Source organism: Puntigrus tetrazona, chromosome 21, assembly GCF_018831695.1.
Source record: "Puntigrus tetrazona isolate hp1 chromosome 21, ASM1883169v1, whole genome shotgun sequence".
NCBI classification, from domain to species: Eukaryota; Metazoa; Chordata; class Actinopteri; order Cypriniformes; family Cyprinidae; genus Puntigrus; species Puntigrus tetrazona.
The window spans coordinates 3,151,244-3,175,385 of NC_056719.1; the positions used below are offsets into that span (position 1 = coordinate 3,151,244).

At 38.6% G+C, this 24,142-nt stretch overlaps 1 protein-coding gene across 2 annotated transcripts in view; it reads right to left on the reverse strand.

The window, feature by feature from the left end:
- The window catches only part of unc5da (unc-5 netrin receptor Da), a 157,835-nt gene extending 135,042 nt beyond the window's left edge, over positions 1-22,793 (reverse strand). The window contains exon 1 of one of the 2 annotated variants that reach the window (XM_043222171.1): positions 22,048-22,793. In XM_043222171.1, the coding sequence (XP_043078106.1) occupies positions 22,048-22,138 (91 nt within the window). In that variant the 5' untranslated portion in view covers positions 22,139-22,793. The remainder of the gene's footprint in view (positions 1-22,047) is intronic. The other variant, XM_043222169.1, reaches the window with a different exon arrangement.
- Positions 22,794-24,142: the final 1,349 nt, after the last annotated feature.

Here is a 24,142-nt window from a genome sequence, read left to right on the forward strand (position 1 = left end):
CCAAAAGAAACAGTAAAATAAGTATTTTCCTGTCACCAAAAAATAGCAATTTCCTTTTACTACTTTATGCATTCTATAATCGCATTGTTTTAGCTCCAGATGGTACAAGAGTTCTACCAGAACATGAAATTTTTTTTACAAGTCCAAATCTTTCACGAAACAACTGTTATATAAAAATAAATAATTTAGTAGGGTTAAACAATTGATAATAGCATTGATTTCTACTTTTCTTTCAATTATTCTGGTTTGTAATGGTCTAAGCAAGTGTGTAAAGTCTAAGACTAGGAAAGTATGTAAATAAATGAATAAATGAATAACTAATCAGCAAAGGATTTAAGGACACGCTCACTGCTGGTGAAGACTCGGGCGTGCATATGTCTCTCCGTGTTTTCTGCCTGATGGTGTCCTCAGAGAATTGCCTATAACATGTGCAAACATTACTTCACAAATGATTCACCACTTTCTCTTTGACTCAGAGCAGGTCTGTGCTAAAGGGACAGTCGCAAAAATATTTTCATATTTCCCAGACAGGCTGGAAGGAGCCTGAGAGAGAAATTTTTCAGCATCTTTGTTGAACGTTTCCTCACAGAGCCATTTAGACCCTTAGCACATATGCACTGAAATGACAACCACCCCCCCCCCAAAATGTGATGAAAATAGGATGAAAATAGAATGAAAAAGCACAAACTGTACAAATGTACAACAAACAGTAAGACAGAGTAAGAAAGGATCAAATTGAGATTAATCGAGAAGCAGGAAAAAAAACATTAAAAGAGAACCAAAGTGGGATGTACAAATACAAAAGAAAGAGTGAGAGAACAAGAAATAGTTTGTTAGGAAGGTATAAAAAAAGTGTAACAGTAAAACTGTCAGTTTAAGGTATAAATGAGAAAAGGTTTACCTACACTTTTAAAAAACAGTGTAACAGAAAGCAATGGGAACTGATACATTTACAGTTGTGCCTAGTGTGAGAGAACTAATGCTATTTTGCATTTTCTAATTGAATTAGGAGTGCCTATTAAATACATTCATTTGATGCAATTAATTGTAAAAAATAACATGACGGAAATACCGCTATTAATTTACTCCCTTACCATATGTAAAATCTTTTAATAAACAATTTGCATACCACAACACGATAAAAGCTTAAATTAGCGCCTTTACTAGTGCACCTAGCTTTCATTTTTCAATAAATATCTCTTGCAATTGTTGCTTTGACGTGGTTTGATTGCATAAAATTTATGTCCAATTCCTTGGTAAACCTCATCATCGTTCACCCCGATCACAATCACCACATAAACATCATGGTCGTTCTGCTATAATCACATCCCTGATTGTGGTAATCTGCGGTTTTCTCTAATGCAGTTAGATCGCTCGGTTACGGAACAGATGATGCTATATAGTAGCATCAGTTTTAGGAGCAGAGCCGACAGCAGCCCTTGTTGCTGTTCTTCTTTCAATAATTGTTTTCGATTCCTCTGCTTCTTGTCATTATAAGCTGAAATGCCTCCAGCAGACAGGGATTGGCTGAGTAAAAACTGCGCAGATAGGGAATTTCAGTGGCATCTGAGCAAGACATAAAGTAGAGAGTAAAGTTGCTGAGCATCAGGCTAAAATTTAGCAGTGGGGTTATGTATGTAACAAAAAGTGCAGAGTTTTCATGTTATGAAAAACCTAAAAAAAAAAAAGACCCAAAGACAGAAGCAGATTTTCATGATCTCCCGAGTCCTAACAAACTTGGTTCAGTAAGATCAGGGAATGTTTTAAGGTGATGTGTGTCACTTTTTCAATGTTAAAACACTTTTTATAGCTTTTTTCTGCAGAGACAGCTGCGAGTAAGCCATTCGTAGGCTGACTTTCCCAAGAACTGTAAACACTGTGGCCCTATGGAGATGTCGATATTCAAACATCGGCAGATGCAGGAAGACCTGTTTGGAAATATTATTGTGATTCTGCTTCATGTGGTGGAAATTCTACATTGTACAACAAAAACACCATTTTTCTTTTCTTCTTTTCAGACTCTTTGGCTTCATGATGGAAAGCATAATTGATCAATTTTTCAACCAGCACCATTTAAAATGTCAGAAGACCATGGGTAGATGTAGAATATTAATGGACAAAAATTTAAATGAGTATTCGCAGATTTGGCAGACTAAAACGAAAGCAGAAAAATATATATAAATCAAGCTTGTGAGCCAGATGAGTCTCAGTATTTAATTTCCTTTGGGTGTCAGATAAAATGCTTGAAATTACACAGCCATTCCTGGCTCTCATTAAAATTAGGTGGATAGATAGATAGATAGATAGACAGACAGACAGACAGACAGACAGACAGACAGACAGACAGACAGACAGAGAGATAGATAGATAGATAGATAGATAGATAGATAGATAGATAGATAGATAGATAGATAGATAGATAGATAGATAGATAGATAGATGCAAATTTGTTAAAAAAAAGATATTTTCAGGGAAAAAATCTAATTATTTCTTCCCTCCTGTCTTTTTTCTTTCTATCTGTCTACCTTCTTTCCTTACTTCCTTCCTTTCATCCCACCTTCTCTGATCCTGGTGACTTCAAAACAGACAGAATTGGCTGCTGGGTGGTGGACGTGGGTAAAAGAAATAAACAAAGCTGCTCTCTGGCCCATGTGCAGGCGGAGAAGAATGAAGGAGAGGAAAAGAAACCTGCAGGGAAACAAGAGAAAGCACATGTGCACGAGAGAGAGAGACGAATGGAGAGGTACCGAACCAAGGAAGTGAAAGTCAGAAAGAGACGCAGGCCTCCAGGCGATGCGTGTTCCTTATCCAAAAGAAAGACGAAGAGCAAAATGGAAGGATGATGTGAGAAGAAAGAGCTGGTGGGTGTGCTGAGGGTGGAGGTCTGGAAAGGCACGTGGTGGGACGTCCTCAGGAGAGATGTTCGATAAACACCAAGAGTAGATCACGCACTGACATTTTGGCTTTGACCTTCACAACCTCCACCCAACGCTCTTATGTGATGTTGTTTTCCTATCCCTCCTCCTCATCTTCCTCCAGTCTTGGCTCACAAATGCTCTTTAGATAAGCTCATGCCCAAGAAATTAACACAAAAAGCATTAAAAATAATAATGAAAGCCAAATATCAGTCTATATCTGCTAGCATACACACAAAAAATGTTTCATAAAAGCTCACCATTACTCCAGTCTTCTCCAACCAGAGGCTACGTGGACAGTAAGATAAGCCTTCTCCCATGTCTGCACTAATGGGCAGTGAAACATCAGGCCAGATTCATTACAATTCATGCCAATCTTGGCACATATGAGTGGACCTGTAATGAGGGTGAGCAAAGAAGGGAATCGCAAAGAAAAATAAAACAAAAAACACAATCTATTCCATATTCTGTAGCCAGGACCGTGTCTGTATGAGGCCAAATAGACAGATTAGAGTAGCAAAATAAATAGAAGCTTGTGTATGATGAGAGCCCATCGATCTCCACATAAAAATAACAACATCTCAGCTCTGCGCCTGACACTGGAGGGCCGAACAGCTGATGAAAATCAATATGGTGGTTCAGGGATTGACCACAAGAACGACACAGTGTGTTCGATGAAGAAAGAGTGATGCAGCGCTTATGATAATCTATCAGCAGCGAAACACACACACTGTGTGAACAGAGTTTTAAAATAAAAAGATACACAGAAATATTCTGGATACTTAAAATGTACAACCTACTTCAAGGTTAACCCCTTTTGAAAAAAACAGCACATGCTGGTAAGGTAGTATGTGTTTAAGCATAGCAGCTGGTTTGAGATGGTTTAAGCTGGTCCTTAGTTGGTCAGGACCTGTTTAAGCTGGTCAAGTGCTGGTCCTACTGTAAGCTGGTTAGCTCCTGCTCATAACTAAGCAGCAGCTTAAACTAGCTGCCATGCTTCAAAACATACCTTAACAGGATATACAGGTTTTTTTTTCTTCAACAGGGAATGGTTTGCATCAATTGCATTCCCAAAATATTGCATCGATTATTTTTTTATTTTTTTATTTTTTTAAATGACATTATTTGCATGTTAAATAATGGCTATTTTTACATGTATTTTTTTATAATCATAAATTAAACTTCCCACAAAAAGAGTCAACCAGAAAGGTCCTGACAAGGCTTGCAGAGCATCATTTTGGAGAGAGGAAGCAGTGGTGGAAATCTGGTGTAAAAGCTAATAATTGAATATAGCACCTTTTCCTATTAGAGCACATTCACTTGCTGTGTTCAAACAAGGCATGAACAAAGACAACATGGTAGACCCAACATACAGCATCACAGTCGGATCCCCTGATCTTGAAGAGTTTAGAGAGACAGAGACCCCTGTCTGCCAATGAGCTTGGTAATTAGCACCACATGGAAGGAGGCTGACCTTTCTATGCTGCAGGGCTGTCTGGATTTCAAGGTAAAACAAGCAGTGAGCCATCACAAAGTGTTTATCAGGACATTTATTCTTAGACCACTCTTAAAGGTTACAAAACTGAGCCGTCAAACAGCATGTTCGTCACTTTCCTCCCTAAAACCAAACTGTGAGCAAGGAGAATTGCCACAAATAAAGACTCTTCATGAGATCAGGGAATGGAAATGTGGGATTGGTGTAGAGGAAGTGTACCAAAACATCATATCAACCAAGCTTACTTGAAGGTTAGCTAGGAGTGCTATACTGCTGCATGCAAATACAGAACATTTCCTTTATGTTACACTATAGTTCTCTTTTGTTTTTGGGAACAAATTCATAAACATTCTTTTTAGGTTTCATTTGCTTATTTTTCATTTATTAATTTATTTTTTGTTTAGAATTGTTCTCTAGCAACTTTCACAGAACATTTACAGAGGTTAGAAGATGACAGACGACAAGCTGTAACCTCATACTTAGCCATCGATTGCTATTTTCAAGAGATTTTGCTGTCTTTTATTTGAACAAGGAGTTCTGTATGAAACGGATATGCTAGTAAACTCAAACACTGCATCACCTCAGAAAAGGTTATTCCAATCAATAATAAATGAAAAAACGGAAAGGTGCATTTGGAGATGGAAAAAGTAGTATAATCGACTTTGGCCAGATGTGAGTTAAAAACCCTCCTAAGTACTTCAAGTTCTCCCCAAGATGCTTGAGGCAAGCTTTTGAGAACTACTGCCTGAGGTACAACATGGTGTTAAACTAACCTTTGGTTAAAGGTTTTGAAAATACTATGTAGGAACAAACCTCATGTGGCTTGTCCAGATTTATCAAAGGTGAACATAGTCAAAGTCAACAAAGTCAATTTTCAAGCAAGTCAAGACCCTGTACCTTCCTGGCTCTGTTAAGGACAGCCTACGGACCAAAAAGTCAAATGGGATTTGAAACATCTACCTGTATCTACATTTCTGACACTGCATTAATTTAATTCTCTCCTTTTTCTCTTGAAATATTTATAATGCTAAGCCAGCCAACTAAAGGCTTCAAACCAATAACCTAATGGTCTTGTTGCTGTGGCATGTTTCTCACCCAGGGGTTGTGGATATAACCACTCTGACATGTGAGAAATATGAATGATGCACAGCTTGTGAGACCCATTTCAGTGGCAGAGTCGGCGGCCTGTGAGATCTGTGAGTGCTAACAGGCTAAAACACACCCTGATGAGAGCAAGAAACAAGCTGACACAGATTAAAGTATTACACTACAAAGACAGCATCAATTACCAAAGGCCTCACCCAAAGACCTTAAAGCCCCCAACACAAGAGCTGCTCACCACCCCTACGGCACTAATCAGGCTTTAATCAGACCTTAACTAATTACTGTTCTATCACTGTATATCGTGAGGAACAGCTAACAGCCTCTTTCCCCATTACATTTAAATAGGTCTGTTTTGGATACTATGCTACAACTCCAAACAATTTAAGAGCTGAAAACTACTTACAGAACAAGAGTTTCATTAAGGATGAAGGCAACTGAATGGCGAATACTAGATGAAGGGGAAAGGAGTAGTCACAGGACACTGAAGTTTGTTATTGCTCAATGTCATTCTAACAGCAAGAGGCTCCTTTTCAATTCATGTGTGTGAATTTGAATTGAACTGGCCAGAGAGGAAGTTAAATTGGAATCTGAATTGGAATGACAGGAAGAGGAATCTATCTCTTTACATCTTCAGCTACTGTGCACCCTAGTTAGCTTTGGCCTCATATGCAAGGAGGGAACTGTGAGAGGACAAGGATTGAGTAAGTTTGAGCAAAGTCTTAAACTGGAAAGCATTCTGGTCCCATCTCATATTTGGCTTTCTTCTCATAATACCCTCCTCTAAAACTTCAAGGGGTCTGACACGGCAAGCAATCTACCTGGGGAGAGACCCCGGAAGATCAAAGGTCTCTTCAACATACGAGGGCTCCGTCTCAGAGCGTACGATCTGAGTATTCAGGGCAGAATACCACAGAAACCTGGGGAGCTATGGCACTTCCCCAACTCCCAGCACTCATTCCAGAAACACTATAGAGAGGCTAATGCAGAGCTACCAGTAGAGGATGAGAAAGGATGGAGAAAAAAGGCAGAGATAGTTGGAGGAGGAGATGAAAAGAGAGGGTAGGAAGCGATAGAGTAAATCAATGTATGGTAGGGAGCATCAAAGCTTGTTTTTAGATGCTCCCAAAAGCTCTTTAAGAAAACTTCTAATGTAGACTCTACATAGATTTAGTTCTTGAATGTTCCAGTAATGAGGTTTTTCACTTATGACTCTTTTCCACAAAGCAGTACAGTTTAATACATTACGTTACACAGTTATGTCTGTTTCCATTGTCAGAAGTTGTGAACCGTACTGTACCGTTTTTTTGGGACCCTTCGGTTGGGGGTATCTAGTACAGTAGTTCAGTACCTAAAGGGTGGAACTAGGCTCACTGCATTTTATATTTTTTCTGATTATACACATCATACACATAATGTTGCGCTTTGTTCTTCATTCAAGAATGAGGTTGATTGCTTTTTTCCAAAAAACTTAATTTACTCAGATGTATATACAGAACAACTGACAGACATACGATAAACCAATATATAGAAGGGTAGATAGAACAACAGATAGAACGATCTGAGAGTAAAACGAGATAGAACAGATAGACAGATAGACACTACTACTGTGTCCTGTTGTGTGGTCAGTTTTAATTTAAATGCCATGATGACAACCCTGCCACTAATGATACAACCAGCCTATCTTTGGCACTTTTGCTGTCAGTCCAGAGTTGCTGGCATTCCTCAACAAGTAATTACAGGAACATGTCAACTTTACAATTTTCCACATTATGTCAGAAGCCATCCAGCCCAATCTAACTTTTGACTAAGTAAACTTTTCTCAGACAACTTCCTGTCCTCTTCTGCGAGGCAAAAAAAAAGCTGGCCAAAGGGAAACAAAGCAATGCAGCTTTACAGTAGCAGACACCTGGAGCGGGGTCACGTCCCTCACCTTCCATACTACAGAGATGCACTGCGGCAGCTCACTCGATTCTAATGACATTACCGAAGTGGTTTTGGCCATGCTGTGTGCCTCTGACATTTAAATTGACTCTGTAAATTGCATCGGCGTGACGCGGAATGAGACAAGCTATGGGCAGTATTGACTTCTCTGCAGCTGAGGAAGCTTCGTTTAAAATTGGAGAGATCTCAGAGTCTACATGGTCAGGATGGATTCATATGTGCTGTTTCCGCCACACAAGAGGAACAGACGCTACATTCGCCACTTTGTAATCAAGCTGATTAATTATTATTAGGCCTGGAGGCAGGACGACGTGTAAAGTAATCAAACACAGGCAAAATTGCAAGTGCCTGATATTTACAGAGGCCAGTGATAATTATTCTTTTCTCTTTCTCTTAGCTTTTTTCCCCAGATTGTTTGCCACAGGCATGGAATGTCACAGTAAGCGCTGATTTATAGATGCTATTATTTTACCCGTCCAAAGGATACTTGTAATGGCCACTATTAGTCAGTTATAGGTGTGTTTTAATGGCCTGATGTGGTTAAGCTGAATTCTCGGCTGTGCGCTGGGGTCTATGAAGATGCGACGGCAGCCACCGCAGTGTAATAACAGAGCAGCAGCCAGAGGGCTAGGTTTGACTGCGCCTGCACCGAGAGCAAAATGCCATAAAAACAGCAGTTTACCAGCAGGGCCGTGTGTAAACATTCATTCTCCTTAACTCGCACACACATACATATACATTCAAGGAGAAGCACACAGTGTGATTGAGAGCAGCAATCTTTATCTGCTCTGTTTTTCACTTTTCAGAATCTAAATTTATGAGCAGCTATGCGCAAACCTGGAGGCGTCGTAACTGCGGTGTGTTCGGGAAAATGCTAATATTTACTTGTGTGTATATCTGCAGGATAAGCTATTACAGGGGGTTGTGTAGCTCCCAATGGGAGATGGTAACAAAGTATTTTTACTCTGTTCTTAAGTATTTTTTTCCTTTTTTATTTTATTTTGGGAAAATTTTAGCTTTACTCCAACATGCTCCAAAGCATAATATATCTTGCTTGTGAAGAAATAAATCACGTGCCAGTTCAAATCATCATGCCAAATCATGAAGAGACGGCTAATACTATTTGTCACCTTTATGGATAAAAAATATTTGAATAAAATGTATTTATAATTTTTAGCCATTTATTACTGCTAATTAAGCACATAATAATCCCTTATTCTACATGACCTTATTCTATATTCATAATCCTAATACCTAAACTTAACAGCTAACTTAATAACTATTAATAAGCAGCAAATTAAGAATTTATTGAGGGAAAGTCATGGTTATTGTTAACAAGTGTTGCCTATTCTAAAGTACCCATTACTTAACCTTACCCAATATTTTATTTACACTCATATTAGTTTTATTATTTAGATAATTTTATAATTTCATTTGTAATTTTATTTTATTTCTTGATAAGATTCAATAGGCAGCGTAAAAATATATAAACATAGCACATATTTTATTTATTAAAATAATACAGTAATTTATTTATACTTAATTTATATTTCAATTAAAAATAAATTCAATACATTTAAAGTAAATAAAACAAGAATTAATATATTTAATAAAAAAATCTCAAACATGCAAGATAACTTGCTATTACATGGTATAAAGGTAGTACCATTTCAGTCACCAGGACAAATGTTCTGATATATAATACACTGTTGCCATGGGTGACATGAATATTAGAATGCCGCAATTAACCAATAAGAATCAAATAATCCAGAGAACCTCATAGTAAACCAATCCCTGACTGACAAGCACTGGCTGAATAATAATGTCAGACTGAGCTCTAACCCATCTTATGTTCAAATGAAACACATGCTACTTTATCTCAAGTGCAATCGGTGTGCCTCCTCCACCGCTCGTAAGTCACAGGTACACACACACTCATACACACCGCTACAAAGATCTAGCTATGACAATACTAGACCAAAACACTTGAATGATGAGCAAAATGAGAAAAAGAGGGACGTTAAGTGCTCATTAAAGTATCTACAGGGTGAGACAGACAGTGGGAACTCAGCACTCTATGTGTTGCCGGAATCTGAGAGCGAGATAATTGGCCATTATGACAGTGGACGGCATGTCATTACCTTTTCATTAGCTGGCCTCCTCTCTTCCCAGGATTGCCCTGCACTACTGAGCAAGAAAAAGACGCCATTAACGTAATGTGGAATTAAGAGAGGCGAAGAAGAGCAGGACGAATAGGGCACGCACATACAGGGACACACACTCTACTCGCATACCCATCATTCTCTCCTTAAATGGAGCTGAGAGCGCGAGAGCAGAGTGACACCAATTTAAAATCTGCAGCGATCAAATGAGGAGAGGGATGGAGAAGGCACGTGTGTGGGTGGATTTGTGTATTCATATCAGTGTATACGTGTGTCTGTTTTCACACAGACATTCTTACAAGCGCATCTCTCTCCGAATGCCATATGATGGAGTGAAACGCAGCAGAACCCCTGGGAAATAGATAAAGAGGTGCACAAACAGATAAAGTTATGAGTTTTATGGGAAGGTTCAAAGACAGGCTGCTACAGCATTGTCAAAACTCGTCTACGCCGACTTGGATCATGTATGTCAAGTCAATTTCCAAAACATTACTCACTAAAAGCATTTTGCAACCGACGCTCCAGAAGATGCAGCGAAATATGGGGTTTGGTTACATAACGAATATTCGCTCACAAGTTGTCATTTAGCAAACACGCTTTATTTAAACTGACTTACAGTACACTAATTGCAAGGAACGTCCCACTAGAGCAATCTAAGGTTGAAGACCTTGTTGAAAAGGAATTCAGCTCCCAATTCAGCTTAATTTATGGCTTCCTCCTACCTGAGATCAAATCAACTATCATTATATTTACAACCCAGAATCATAAACACCTGCTAGATTCACACATTGCCTATGGAATATACAAATGCCGCTAAGTCCATTTTAGCAAATCAACGTGCTGTATTCTGGTCAGGTGGCAAGGCCCCTTTCACGTGCTATCTGAGAGGAGCTTTGTCAAAGCTGACTAAAAATGTCTCTTCGATTGCATTTACAGTATTTGTTGGCACCAATAACCTAGTAGGCAAGTATAGCCAACATATGACACCACTGCATTATGGGCGTTAAAATCTAATTTGACCAATTCTGTGAATTGCATTTATTTAGATGCAGAATGTCTTTATGATCACATCAAACTGGAGACAATACTCCACATAATACTAGAGGTGCTAGTCTAACGAATGCAGAAACTTTATGTTTAACATTGATTTAAAGATTTTATATGAAAATATTCCATTCTAAAAGTATATTTAAAAAAAGTATACTGAAAAAAAATTAATTATTAATGTTCGTGTTTTTCATTGATTGACGGCACTTATATAAATACATATGTACATACGCACATGTAATATGAAATGTGTCAATTCTCTAGCAAGCCTAATATGGCAGAAGTGCTGATCATTTGCTAATGTAGCATCTAGGTTTTCCGTCAGATCTCTACCCACATCCTGTTCACACATTCCTTGGAACATCTCCCTAAATATCTCTATAAATAACCTTTTAATGCAATTGATTGCTTTTTGTCATGACCAGGGGAGGCTTCTTATGGTTTGCTTGTGGAATAAACAATCAGTAGCACTCATTGTGTTCATTAAATCGTGTGACTGTGAGGAGCATCATTAGGTTGTTCTGAATTAATGGGCACTGGTGAAGATGCTTATTGGGGGACTAGATTAGACTGGAGTCAACACAGTCAAATTATAGCCCGATTATAGATTCAGTTTGGACAGGAAGTGTGCAGCAGAGGCTCAGAGCTGAGAGACGTACGGCTGCGTTTAATTGGTCCCTGATGCAAACTGACTTTAGGAAACTAAGAAAAGGAAGGAAGTGTGAAAGAAACAAGGGAAAAGAGAGCAAGACTGAAAAGAGAGAGGTCTCAAAACTAGAAGAAAACAACAAAAAGAAGCCAGGGGGAAGAGTGCGGGTGAGCATGATTCCTCTCTAATGTCTTCTGCTGTAGCTCCCCGCAATCGATTCTTCCAGTCTATTACTTTCAACTCACTCTCACTTGCTCCATCCCTTTTTCTCTTTCTCTTCATTTTTGGATCTCTTGCTTTTCTTTTATAAAGATCACAATCAGTGTGGTTGTTTTGGGTGAAGTGTCTGAGGGGGAAAAAAAGAAAGACCAAGACAAAGGGATGACACGGAGAAGAGCAAATGCACTGCAAGACCTTACAGATTCAATTACATGTTTTGTGGAGATTCTCAAAACATCTACAAGGTCATTGTGAACGTAACAAGAGCAATACAGCTCAAAGATGCTGAGAACATCAATCTATGGATAAGATTTGGTAATTGATCCCAAAACAAAACTGGTCTTTGATTCTTATAATGTTCCGAACACAACAAACACAAGCAGAAAACAAAGGAGATGCTAGGAGATACGTGAAAATGAAAAAAATGTTTTGTTTTATCTTAAATCTGTTCAAATTTATTTGATATCTGATACATATCCAGATGAGCCTTAACAGATGGGGATCTTAAATCAGCATTTTTTATTTTGTTAACCAAAAAAGTTTAATTCAGATTCATTAACTGATTTATCTGGTGACTCTTTCTTGAACACAGGTCATATCAATACACCAGTATGCACTGGCCATTGAATATGTGTTTAAATATTATTAGACACTAAAGAAGATTATTTCATGAATGAAACAGGCCTAATTTAAAACATTAAGACATTTAATTTTAAAAGGAAACAACAATCTTTTGTCAATGGTATGCAGATGGTCCATATTGCACTGTTCATTGAAAGAGATCATGTTCCCTCACATACCTTTTTTCAAACGAATTTAGAAAAAAATACTGGTTTTGATTACTGCATGATTTTTTTTATTATTTAATTCTCTAAAAAGATTAATTCTGCTTCATCCATTTGGTGGCTTTTCTAGAGGTTATGTCAATACATCATTATCCCAATGAGTGTCCTTTGTCACAGTCATACTATCATAAATTACAGCCCATTATTCACTATTTATTGCAAGATCTCACCTTGAAAATTATAAAGATTTTTTTCAATGCAAGATTTTTTTTCATACGCATCCATGGAAGCAACCGTGATCATGAAAGGTTAAAACAACTGCAATCTCTGTCCGTGTACAGACAGATTGCGTGCATGACAGGTTTCAAACACATCTCAAACTTTAACAGACCATCCAAGGTCACAGTGGCCTCGGGTGATGCAGGTGTGCTGTTTAGAAATTTAAAGAGTAAACTAAACACGAATGTCTCTTCCTGCATTCGGTTTCCTTTGAAGCGTGCTACTGATGAAACCCCCTCTCCCTCTTGCATGCACACCGACTTAGACCTTTTACCAATCTGACAGCTGCGCAGAACAGAGTGAGCTGCTACCGATGGCTATTTGACATGGAAGGCAACCTCATCACTCAGTAGTAAAAACTCTTATAAAATATGCATGATGAGCACTGCGGTGATACAGCCAGGTAGCCTGGGTACAACACTCAAAGAGCAGACTTCTGGCATAAAGGTAAAAAAAAAGTAAAGATTTTTTTTATTATTGCAAACTAAAAATATGTATAAAAGTAAATGTACACACAAATGTATGCATGCAATATGTATACACACATACTCACATAATAACAGAGTGAGAGAAGCCAAGGGCTAAGTGAAAATGTTAATATTCCTAATGATTTTCCTTTTCTTGTCTGCCTTGATAATATACATCCAAGTAGATCCACAGTGTGGCTCCAGCAATTTCTGAAGGCTAATTGGTTTGTGAGCATGACGTTTGACCTGCACTGTTGAAACAATACTACAGAAATGCACTCAAAACAATAATCATTGGCAAATCCCTTGTATGAACAGATACAACCTATCCGAAGCACATAAATAGCACACTTACTATACATATGAAGCATGATTAGGCACCATTCACGTTGTTTCACAGATGTTAAGATTGCAATCACTTGTGTCATTCTCAAGCTGCATTATCTGATGTTGCAGAAAGGGAGAGCGAGATGAGGAATTGTGGGTAACGATTAGTCAAATGATAGCTTTTTTCCTCTTCGAGTGTCATCCTGTGCCTTTGATTTTTGTATCGTTTCTGTTGTTGTGCATTTTTGTGAGTTAAAAAAGTGTCTTTTTAAAGGTTTTCAATTTCTTCGCATTGCCAGAAAACACTCACATGCTGTCAATGCGTGCGCAGTCAGGTGACACGGGGAACAAAGATTATGATGGTGGTCTCTTAGCATTAGCATGCACATTCCCAATTTCACTTCTGAATGAATAGTAATTTGCTCTCATTTGCATGTAAATCGCAGAACGGAATGGAATTATATGAGAGAGCGGAAGGAACAGCTATAGCCGTAGACCGCACATTTTCTCAACGAGAGACACCCCGGCAGGCTGCGACTCACCTCTCTTTCGCTAATTGGAAAATAAAAGACTGCATTGACCTCGGGCGCATCGGCCACAGCGAGCCGGCCCGTCTCAGGGTCGTCATTTTCATTTGTTAAAGCCAGATTATCATACTGCAGCCATTCGGCACCTCATTGTGTGACCATGAACGTTTTCTTCTTTATTCGCATGGGTTTTCTCTCCCACAGGTCATAAGTGTGTAAGAGAGAGCCAAAATGTGTGAAGAAAGGGCAGGACAGAGGGGAAACGTAAAGACAGAACAGAAAGTTTTAGAAAGTGGGATATTAAAGTATAATATGTGTGCGGAGAAAGATAGAACAATGGGAGGACAGAAAGTGAGACCTTGAGAGAAAGAAAGAGATGGAAATCGTTAGTGTGTATGTATGGTATCAAAGAGGAAGAGAGTATCACCTGGAACAGTGAGGAGCAGGAACAAGTATATGTGATGTCAACCACTTAGCCTTGTTGAATCACGCTTTAGATGTGGGGCATTCAGGGGACTCCCTGCACTGCAGGAAGTTGTGTTAACTGCTTAAAGTGCTACAGCTCAGGAGTCTCAGGACCTACTGAGACTCATAGATAGTTTCGCTTTTGGGTTGGGAGGAGGTAGGATGGCACAAAAATGCATCTGAGGAAAGCCTAAAAATGCATTAGGAAAGACTAAAGTGAGGCGGAGAAGCATACAAGAACCACTTGTAGGATGCTCAAAATGTGACTGCACAGACACATAAAGCAATTGTATACAAAGTGTTTGCCTTGAAATGTCAGTTTATCAAATGATATTTGAAATATTAAATATGAGTAATTCTGATGATATACTGACAGAATAAGGCGAATGGCTTCTGTTTCTTTCCCATGGTTCTTTGCTTTGCGTCAGCAACAAATGCATGTGTACAGCTATCCAGTGTAATTTCAACAGTAAATTTCATTCACTCTAAAGTCCCAAAAATACACAGAACCTCATTTAGTTGACAGAACTAGACAATGTATGTTTTAGCATAACCTAAACGATGATGCAAGCAGCTAGCGAGATAAGATGCATAATTCTACATACAAACAATATTCACATCTCTGGACCACAAAACCAGTCATAAGTGTAATTTTTGTACATTGAAAATCACCTTTAAAGTTGGTGAAGTTGTACAACTTTTGAGCATTAGATAATTGCAAAGGTAATCTAACTGTAAAAATGTGGGAAAATGAAAACACAATTTATTATCCAGTAGTCAGTACATACATAATAAAATACATAAATGGTACACATCAAAATACATCCCATATTAGCTAGTTTATTATATTAGCCTACCTATCAGTCCATTGCCTACCTATCAGTTCATTCAAACAGAAAGAAAAATATATCATGAGAGGATATTTTTTTATAGCCTGGTGAAATTTTTTTATTCCAAACAAACACATAGAAGAAAAAAAAATTGTGTGCTAAGAACATTTTTCTCTGCTATTCTCAAAAGAGTTTGAGAAGACAATGTGCTTCTGAGAAACATTTGCAATGCCACAGCGGGAGGCAACCTGAAATCTAATGCAGACTATACTTTAAACCTACGCTGAAGTTAAAAGGGCTGTAAAGAAAATTAACTACTTTTCATTGAAAGGAAAAACCATGTACAGTGAGAAGAAAGTGTCTGTTTCTAGCTGGCTCTGCGTTGTGAGTGTGAGTGTTTTTCACAAAACACCTGGTTTGTGCGGCTCTCCTGCTCTTTTACAAGCAGTGAGTCACAGAAGCGTGAAGCACCAGCAGATTTTTACACCGACACTGCTGACCATACATCAACATGCAGACGCAGCGAGCCTTTCACTGAACACGGCCTCTGTGTGTGTGTGTGTGTGTGTGTGTGTGTGTGTGTGTGTGAGAGAGAGAGAATGAAAAATACATGCACATAAGAACATGCCGCTATCCTCCGCTGTTCACGGAACACAGAGCACATCCTATGAGTAGCCTCAAGAACATGTGTATGAAATGAGAAAGAAGATAGAACCATATTATATACTGTAGTGACACACTCATTATTTAAAGCAAGGCTATAGTTTTAATGAAATTCAAGTGTACGTGAGTATATGAGATCATGATGGTGCAGCTGTGCTCACAAGTTAACATTTGACTGGTAGAATCTGCTAAATATTTTGTATTATTTAGCATTGCATTTTTACTGTGCTGGAGAATATACATAGCTGATATTTAGGCATCTCCCACTAGACATCTGTTGCCTCCTTTTATGATATTTGTGTATGAGTGCCTTAGTTGTCCTGAGCAGCAAAGCTGGACCTCAGCATCGGTGAGCCAGTGTGGTTGAGAGCTCAAACATGCAAAGCTCACTGGGAAAAACCAAAGAACTTACAGTACCTGGAGGCTTTCTTTCAAAAACAGTGGGCAGATTCTTTGCTCGGTACAAACCTTGCAAAAAACTATCACAAAAAACATATTGTAGATTCTTATGAGCAGAACCATATATTTTTAGGGGTGTGTTAACATGAGGATGAGAAATGGGGAATTAACAACACCTGCTTTTAGTCAGCATGCAAACAGTTCATAAACCTGTATTTAACCAGCATAAAATGTGTCTAACCTGTATTTAACCACAAGAAAACGTGTCTAGGCAGCATAAACCTGCATTTATTATTCATGAACCAGGCTGGACCTGCATGGAAATTATTTCTGGTCTAAACTGGTCTTGTCCATCATGAAGGCCATTTCTAGAGCATTAAAGTAATGCATATACTCCATGTTCAAGCTACAATACTACAACTGTAAAATAAATAAATAAAATAAATAACTTGTATTCTTTACACAGTACTTTCAGCAATGTAATACCACAGTTTCGAATTTCAAAGACAATGCATAAGATTCATGCATGGGGAAAAAGGACATGCTTGTTCAACTGTCTTGGTAGTTAGTTTTGCTTGCTCATGTCTCACAGTGATCAATACCGCCCAAGGGCCAATCAGAACGCTGCTCAATGACAGCACAGCCATCGCAACCTCTGAGATTAAATTGCATTATATTTTATTACAGACAACCTCTTACATCTCTGTCAATGTTGCAATTGATTATTAAAACATGAAATATTCATATTTGGGAGCCATATCGATTTACATCAAAGAGACTTGTCGGATCATTTTTCAAATACAATGACCAATAGCAGACATCTGTCACGGTGGGGTAATGAGGGGAGAATACATTAAACTAGTTTACATTTGTGTGATTACTGCATAGTGGTTGATTCATGTTATCCATCAAACAGTCATTACTGTGTGTGCGTACGTGTACATTTGTGTGAGTGCTTGTTAATTTGTCATTATTGTATTGCCGACTCTAGAAATACGAATCAGCAAGATTCTGATTGGGTCAGAACGCTTTAACGAAGGAAGTCAAACAGTCTAACTTTTGATTTACCATAGGCAAACAGGTCAATTATATAAACAAAATATTTTAGTTACATGTATTAATAAATAAATGTAAAAAATATTACGGTATGTTAGTGCTGTCAAACTATTAATTGTGATTAATCACATCCAATTTAATCACATCCAACATAATTGTTAGATTATGCAGAGCACATAAAGTTGAATAAAAACCATCATATTTTTTTTTTTTCTCAAAACAAGATTTTTTTCAAATAAAATTAATCAGCTTTAATGCAATTATCACATTAACAAAAGCAGCCAAAAGAAACGTATTCAAAATGTATAATTTAATTGAATTTGAACTTAAGTGGTAATATTTGTTCCAATAATCCATTTAAAGATTTTTTTTACATAAACATAATTTTATGACTAAATAACCTATTTCCACAAAATCTTTAATTTACTTTGTTTGCATATAATTTCTTTTAAAGAATTTTCAGCAATGAAAATTTTGTAAATGATGGTCTCTGACCATACTTATAACTTTATAATCAAGGTGGCTTTTTATAGTGGTGTAACATCTGAAAACTATCTATATTGTATTTATATATAGTCCTTTTTTTCTTATTTTTCCTCCTGAGTTCAAGGTTCTTTATTTCGAGAAAATAAAAACTACAAAAACAGGAAAACCACTACAAGAACTACAAGTAGGAGGCATCTAGGAGAAATGATTATATGGAATATAGTCCAGAACATTTAGAGCACCTGAAGAGGTCTGTGCATGCTGAAAAGGTAAATAGAGTTAGGGCAGAGGAAGAAAAAGAAAAGCACTCATTCTCAAGAGTTCACGGTTAATGGTGTGAGTTATGTCTTTGTGGTAAAACCCAGGGTCAGTGGAGGAAGGATACCAATCTCCAAGGCTCTTCAGAATTCAGAACTCTCTCAAAAGCACTCAGAGGAGACACAAATGAAGATGGAGAAATGGAAAACAAGGCCACTCAGGGAAGGAACTGTAGTGTGGGAACTTACCAGGACTTGCAATCCTTTCTACTAAGTTCCAAACTGCTAAATGAAACAGCAAGGCAATGTAATGTTTTAGAGATGGCCATGTTTTATTCTTCCACTGTGAATTTGCTATTTTGGCCCATCAACCTCCCACAGACCAAAAAGGAAATGGTGTTGTCTGTATTTTTTTTTTTAAATAATGGAATTATTTAGCAGTTTTTCCTTCAATACTACCAACAAGCAGCACAGGTCACTGTGTCACCCTAGATGAGTCATTTATTATTTTGCTCCTCATATTTCCATTTTAGTGACTTAATGGGAGGAATAGTCCACATATGTGTCACCACATGGAGCACTGCGGTAAAAAAATCAGATGCTGAATGCTGAAGTAAAAGCTGTTAGAAGGCAAGATGTAGCAGTCAGTTAGGTTTTCTATATAGTGTGTGATTTGACTCACATCAACTTCGTCAAAGAAGACCAAACTTCCAACTTGATTTGAATGTTGCCGTTAACAGCCAGCATCACATTTGGCACTGATTAAGAGTTCGTTTTGAGGCCTGTACCGTATGTACCCAAAACTTCAGGCTTAAGGACCCGCATTTAGATACACCTGCATTATATGACAGTATACAGTGTGGGATGAACATCACCAAAAATACAACATCTAATTCCACCCCCAAGCACTCCCAAGAAAATGATGCAAGCGAACACAAAAATCTCCAAACTCAGCCTCCCCCAGGATCTACCCCCGCTGCCCTCTTGTTATTGAAAATGCATGTGGTTACAAATATCCTCCCTCCTTTTGACAAATTTATGAGCGCTTGAAAGATTAAACGTGACCTTTGTTGGGTTTTACCGGTGAATGCAGCACATACGGATTATACAGCAAATCACAAACCTCTGAGGTAAATTACGCATGAACACCTGTTCGCACATATGCATAAACCGCACGGCAAAAAAAAAGCTTCTTTACCGAAAAGCAGGAGGGCTGGCGTTCCATGTTACAGCTATGACAAATGACAAGAGGATTCCATCATCCTAACAAGCACCTTCTGATCCAGGTCCCTGAGGATGAGCAGACCTGCGTCTCTCTCGCTCTCATAAATACACTCCACCAACCGGGTTCATGACAAGTTCTCACAACACGGACAGCCTCCAAACATTTCTCTGGGGACATCGCTGACGCATTCTGGGAAATGTATGCCTTTCGGTTACAGTGTGGACACTGCAATGCATCAATGTTAACAGACAGCTTATGAGTAGTCTAATATTCTATTGATGAATATACTTATGTCATACTGAAGCACGAAAAAAAAAAACTGAGTCATGTCCCGTGTTGCAGATTCACATCACAGTTCTCCTTCATACGTGCTCAGATGTCAAAAAGTGACTACTGCGAGTACTGTGAGAGTCGGGCCTAACGATACGAATGATAAATTAAACATTGCTTATGTTCAGATGGAACGCGCTGCCTTTATTCATAACTCATGCCATCAGAGAACCTCTCTGGAGACTTCAAAAGCTACTCGAACTCATTATCATGTGCGCCTCTATCACTGAATCGGGCACAGTTACATCTCCATCTACTGCTGCCCAGGGCTACATTTCCGTTCTGTGTCTCACATCAACTTTATGAAAAAAAAATCCTACAATACATTAAAGGAAAATGACATTTAACGCTCTGACCACAGGCAATGTGGCAAACGCTGTAATAGTTTGGGTTTGTTTATGGTTTTCAATAACAACTTCCTTCTGACAGGTGCAGAGCATTTCTGAGCGTGGATGTGAAACAATAGATGATGTCAGCGCTTGAGGCGGTGTAAGTGAACATGACAGATGATTGGATATTTTAATGACACGGTTTCATTTGCATATTAATGAATTCTCCCAATGAACCAACAAAGCGATATCTCAGAGAGGAACGGATATGTCTTATGCAACACCCTCTTAATGCTGGTGCGGAGAACTCATTAATTATGAATGTTAGGCCGGTTTGAGCTGATTTCCATAGTTTAAGGAAAGAAGGAGGATCAAATCCCCAGGGCTAATTTGCTAATAGACCTGCAAATAGTTTATCATAAGGGACGACAGAATCAGGAGGTCAGATGTTGCGCAGCAGACTTTTTAACGCAGAATGAGAGCATTTTGTGTCAATCAATTAATAAAATCTGATGCAGATTCATAGTTGAAGATTTAACTTAAAGATTTAACACTTTAAGTGCCTCACGTCTTAATAAATCACCAAACTAAAGAGAAACTCTTCTCTTGCCTCTATGAACAGATACAAAAAGAGGATCTCAAAAGTGGCCCTTAGGGGTGCCTCAGGTAATAACAGCACTCCTGACTGATAACAAGACCATCAACCTCAAATTGCCCAGTCAACAGCATCAGGTTTCTTTTTAAATGCTTTAAATTTCAGACGCCACGCATAATAGGACAACGAGATAGATAGAAGGGCAAAAAAAAAAAAAAAATCACACTGGCAATTAACAAAATTCTAATTGGACACTTGTTTATAAACATCCAATTAATCTATCTTGGTTGAACATCTTAATGATAGTTATTGTATTCAGAGTCTCTGTGCCCTGTCCACCTCTTTGCTAAGCATCAATGACTCTTAACATAAGATAATTGCTGCCTTGCTTGTGCTTTCGCTTCAAAAAACATGCAACATTAATCTTTGATAAAAGTGTCAAAATGATCATTTAAAGAGGAACTCTATGAATAGGATAACAGCATGTTATTTTCAGTCACAATTTCCAATGCAATGCTCTTTCGGAGTAAAAGCAATTGTGTTTAATCTACGGAAACTGATCTAGAAGAAACTGGCAGCTGAATCTCTTCATTACGATGTATTTTATATATGTAACTGTAAACTGTGTGTGAATTCGATGCTAATATGCCAAACTACCTCAACAATAAAAATATCAAGAAGTGAAATAAGTCATCTGATGAGTAAAATGTCCAGGAACCTCACAGTGTCATTCACACAAAATACCGCTCAAGCGACACTAAAATAACGATAACATCATTAAATAAATACATAAATACTAATGCCTAAGCGCAAAGTGACTTTTTACTTCCAAATCAATAATATTTTAAAGTAAAAGTGCATTTAAAATACGGCGTACTTAAGCAGCTACGCACAAAATGCACAAGTGCATTACGAAGCTGCTTGCAATTTAAGCAAAAAATAACGGTTGCACTGTAAATAAAAGTGTTAGGCGCTTTACAATCAAGAACACGACGACTGAAGAACAAGCGTGCTGATGGAAAGCCGCCTTTTGAGCCTGTTGCGCCGAGCACCTCATGGCACGCACGCTTGACATTCTCACTCCAATAAACACAAGCTTCATGCAAACCGAATTGATGACAGGGTTTCCAGTGAAGACCGCTGATAGCATTTTGTGTTTTTGCAGACAATTACAAAATACGTCGCGCGCAAATGTTTTTGTGCATTGGCACTCGCTTCTGCCTATTCAAGCGTTGGCACAGTGACGGGATCGAAGCGCGTTACTTTTGCATGCGTTTAGGTAGTTTTACGCGAATTAGCATCTACTACACATGCTTCATCGCAAAGCCCCATTGCTCCTGGAACATTCGTGCCTTGCATTGGAAAAACCCGATATACTGTCATTATTTAGCATCGCTCATTGCATATGCATACAGAGTCCACGAACTCTCCAAAACGTCTAAATGTGGGGTGAGAGTCTACCGTTTGGCTTTCGTAAACACTTAAGTTCCCTTACCTCTAGCCATCGCATAGGGCAGCAGGAGAACCAGGACCGCGAGGAAGCCAAAGCAGGAGTATCGTCCCTTCTTCAAAAAGCGTCCCATCATCACTGCGCTCGTCTCCTGCGTCCCCAACTAAACCGGGGAGCCGCTCGCATGTGCCGCTCTCATGCATGTGCCGTGCGTTCCCGCGGCTTCAGTAACAGGTCCCTCCCGTAGCGATAAACCCGAAGTTCTGCGTGAATCTCTCTCATCCGCGCGCTGAGCGAGCGTCTCGCGCATCCGTGAGACTGGAATAACGAAGCCGGTGCGCGCTGGCCAATAGCGGAGGGTGATTGAGGGCGGAGGGAGCGCAGCGGCTGTCCTTCACCCCGCTGCTCGGATGCGCTGCGAAGTGACCAGATGTGCCTGAGTGAGAGATGATACATGAGCATACATGTCAGATGTCGGCTAAATTCGAGATGACATATGAACAGCTGGTTGTGTTTCACTGATTTCATCACAGATCGTATCGGGCTCCTGGGGGCCACTGGGATGAGAGCAACGCTGTGCACACCGGAGCAGAGGCGGTGGCGTCTCTCGTGCGTAATTTTGCGCGGAAGAAGAATGGATGTTTAATTAAGCAGCAGCACATGAGCACGAGTGTTGTCGTACTTAAGTCTATAAACAAGTAATTGATGTCGAGTAATTTACATTTCAGACAGTAATTAGCCAGTGTGTGTGTTTTGTATTAACATAGCCTATGACGAATGTTAAAAATAAGATAAACGTCAAACTCTCGCGGAAGAATGAAAGTTTAAGCAATATCACATGAGCAAGCAGTTGTTATTAGTTATAGTTGTTAATTAGTATTGTATTTTGTTTTTTATTTCAGGTGATAACTAGCCGGTTTGTATATTTTGTCTCCACCGAACAAAATGTTTAAAATCAGCCAAACTGTCCCGATATAGCGTCTCGCACAGACTAAAATCCGGAATGGAATCACGTTTAAGTGGAAAAGACTGCTGTCCTGAAATCCTTAGATTCCACTACACCAAGTCCAGGTTTTCTATCTCACTTCCCGCGCTTTACTGAGAGAAACCTACTACAAGCGATAAGGCTAATTAAGAAAGAGAAAACGTTTGCTTTTCAATTTGAGTTGTCTGTTTTATTATTAACAATAATAACAACAATAATAATACACGCCATGGCAATGTGGACATTAATTATTGAAAGGCTATTACAGTTTGAGGTTATATTTTACAGTGATCGTGTTACTGTGTATATAATTAACTACAAGCACGTTAATTATGTTAATATAAATAATGGCAATTAAAAACTGCTTGTAATCACACATCGCTTGGTTATTGTTATGGCTAAAGGATGTAATTGAATAAGCACATTCAAGACTACGGGGTCCATATGTAAAAGCTTAAGAATAAGTAGGGTAACTGAATATGATATGTGTAAACATGTTCATTGAAACGTTTTACCTGTGATATACTGTATTCTTTAATTCGACAGTTTACATGGAAATATACATAAGCATCTCCAATGTGCAATTTTACAAGCGTAATTGCATGCCCCTGCCATAAACCCTAATCTCCGAGGATTTTCTTTCCAGTGATAATTTAGTCCACTCAGATTTGATTTTGATCCGGTCACACTTTCATCCATAATTATTTCGACTCCAAATATAAATTTGACATTTAATTATAAGAGTGCAGCTGATCCTCTCTTCTAAACTGGCTGGAAGTCTTTCCCCAGTGGAATTCCTGCACACACTTAGAGGACTGGATTGTGATGGCTGTCAAAAATCTTTAACAGTTCGATTCAACCACCACAGGACAGAGATCTGAACCCCTGCAGTGTCATTTTGTCAGCCAGTTCAGAAGATTAACAACATATTTCAATGGCATTATATCAAAAAGTATCTGTCTCATTTGTAACGAGGCTGGAATAGATGGTTAGAATCCAATAATGATGCTGATTAAACATGACTCCCTACAGCTATGAATTAAGGGCATGATATTCATAGTGATGTAGACTAGAGGGCCACGATGGGACCACAAGTTGAGATTACAGCACATTTGGGAGAGACTACCGAAAGTAAAAGCCCAACACACCACCTCG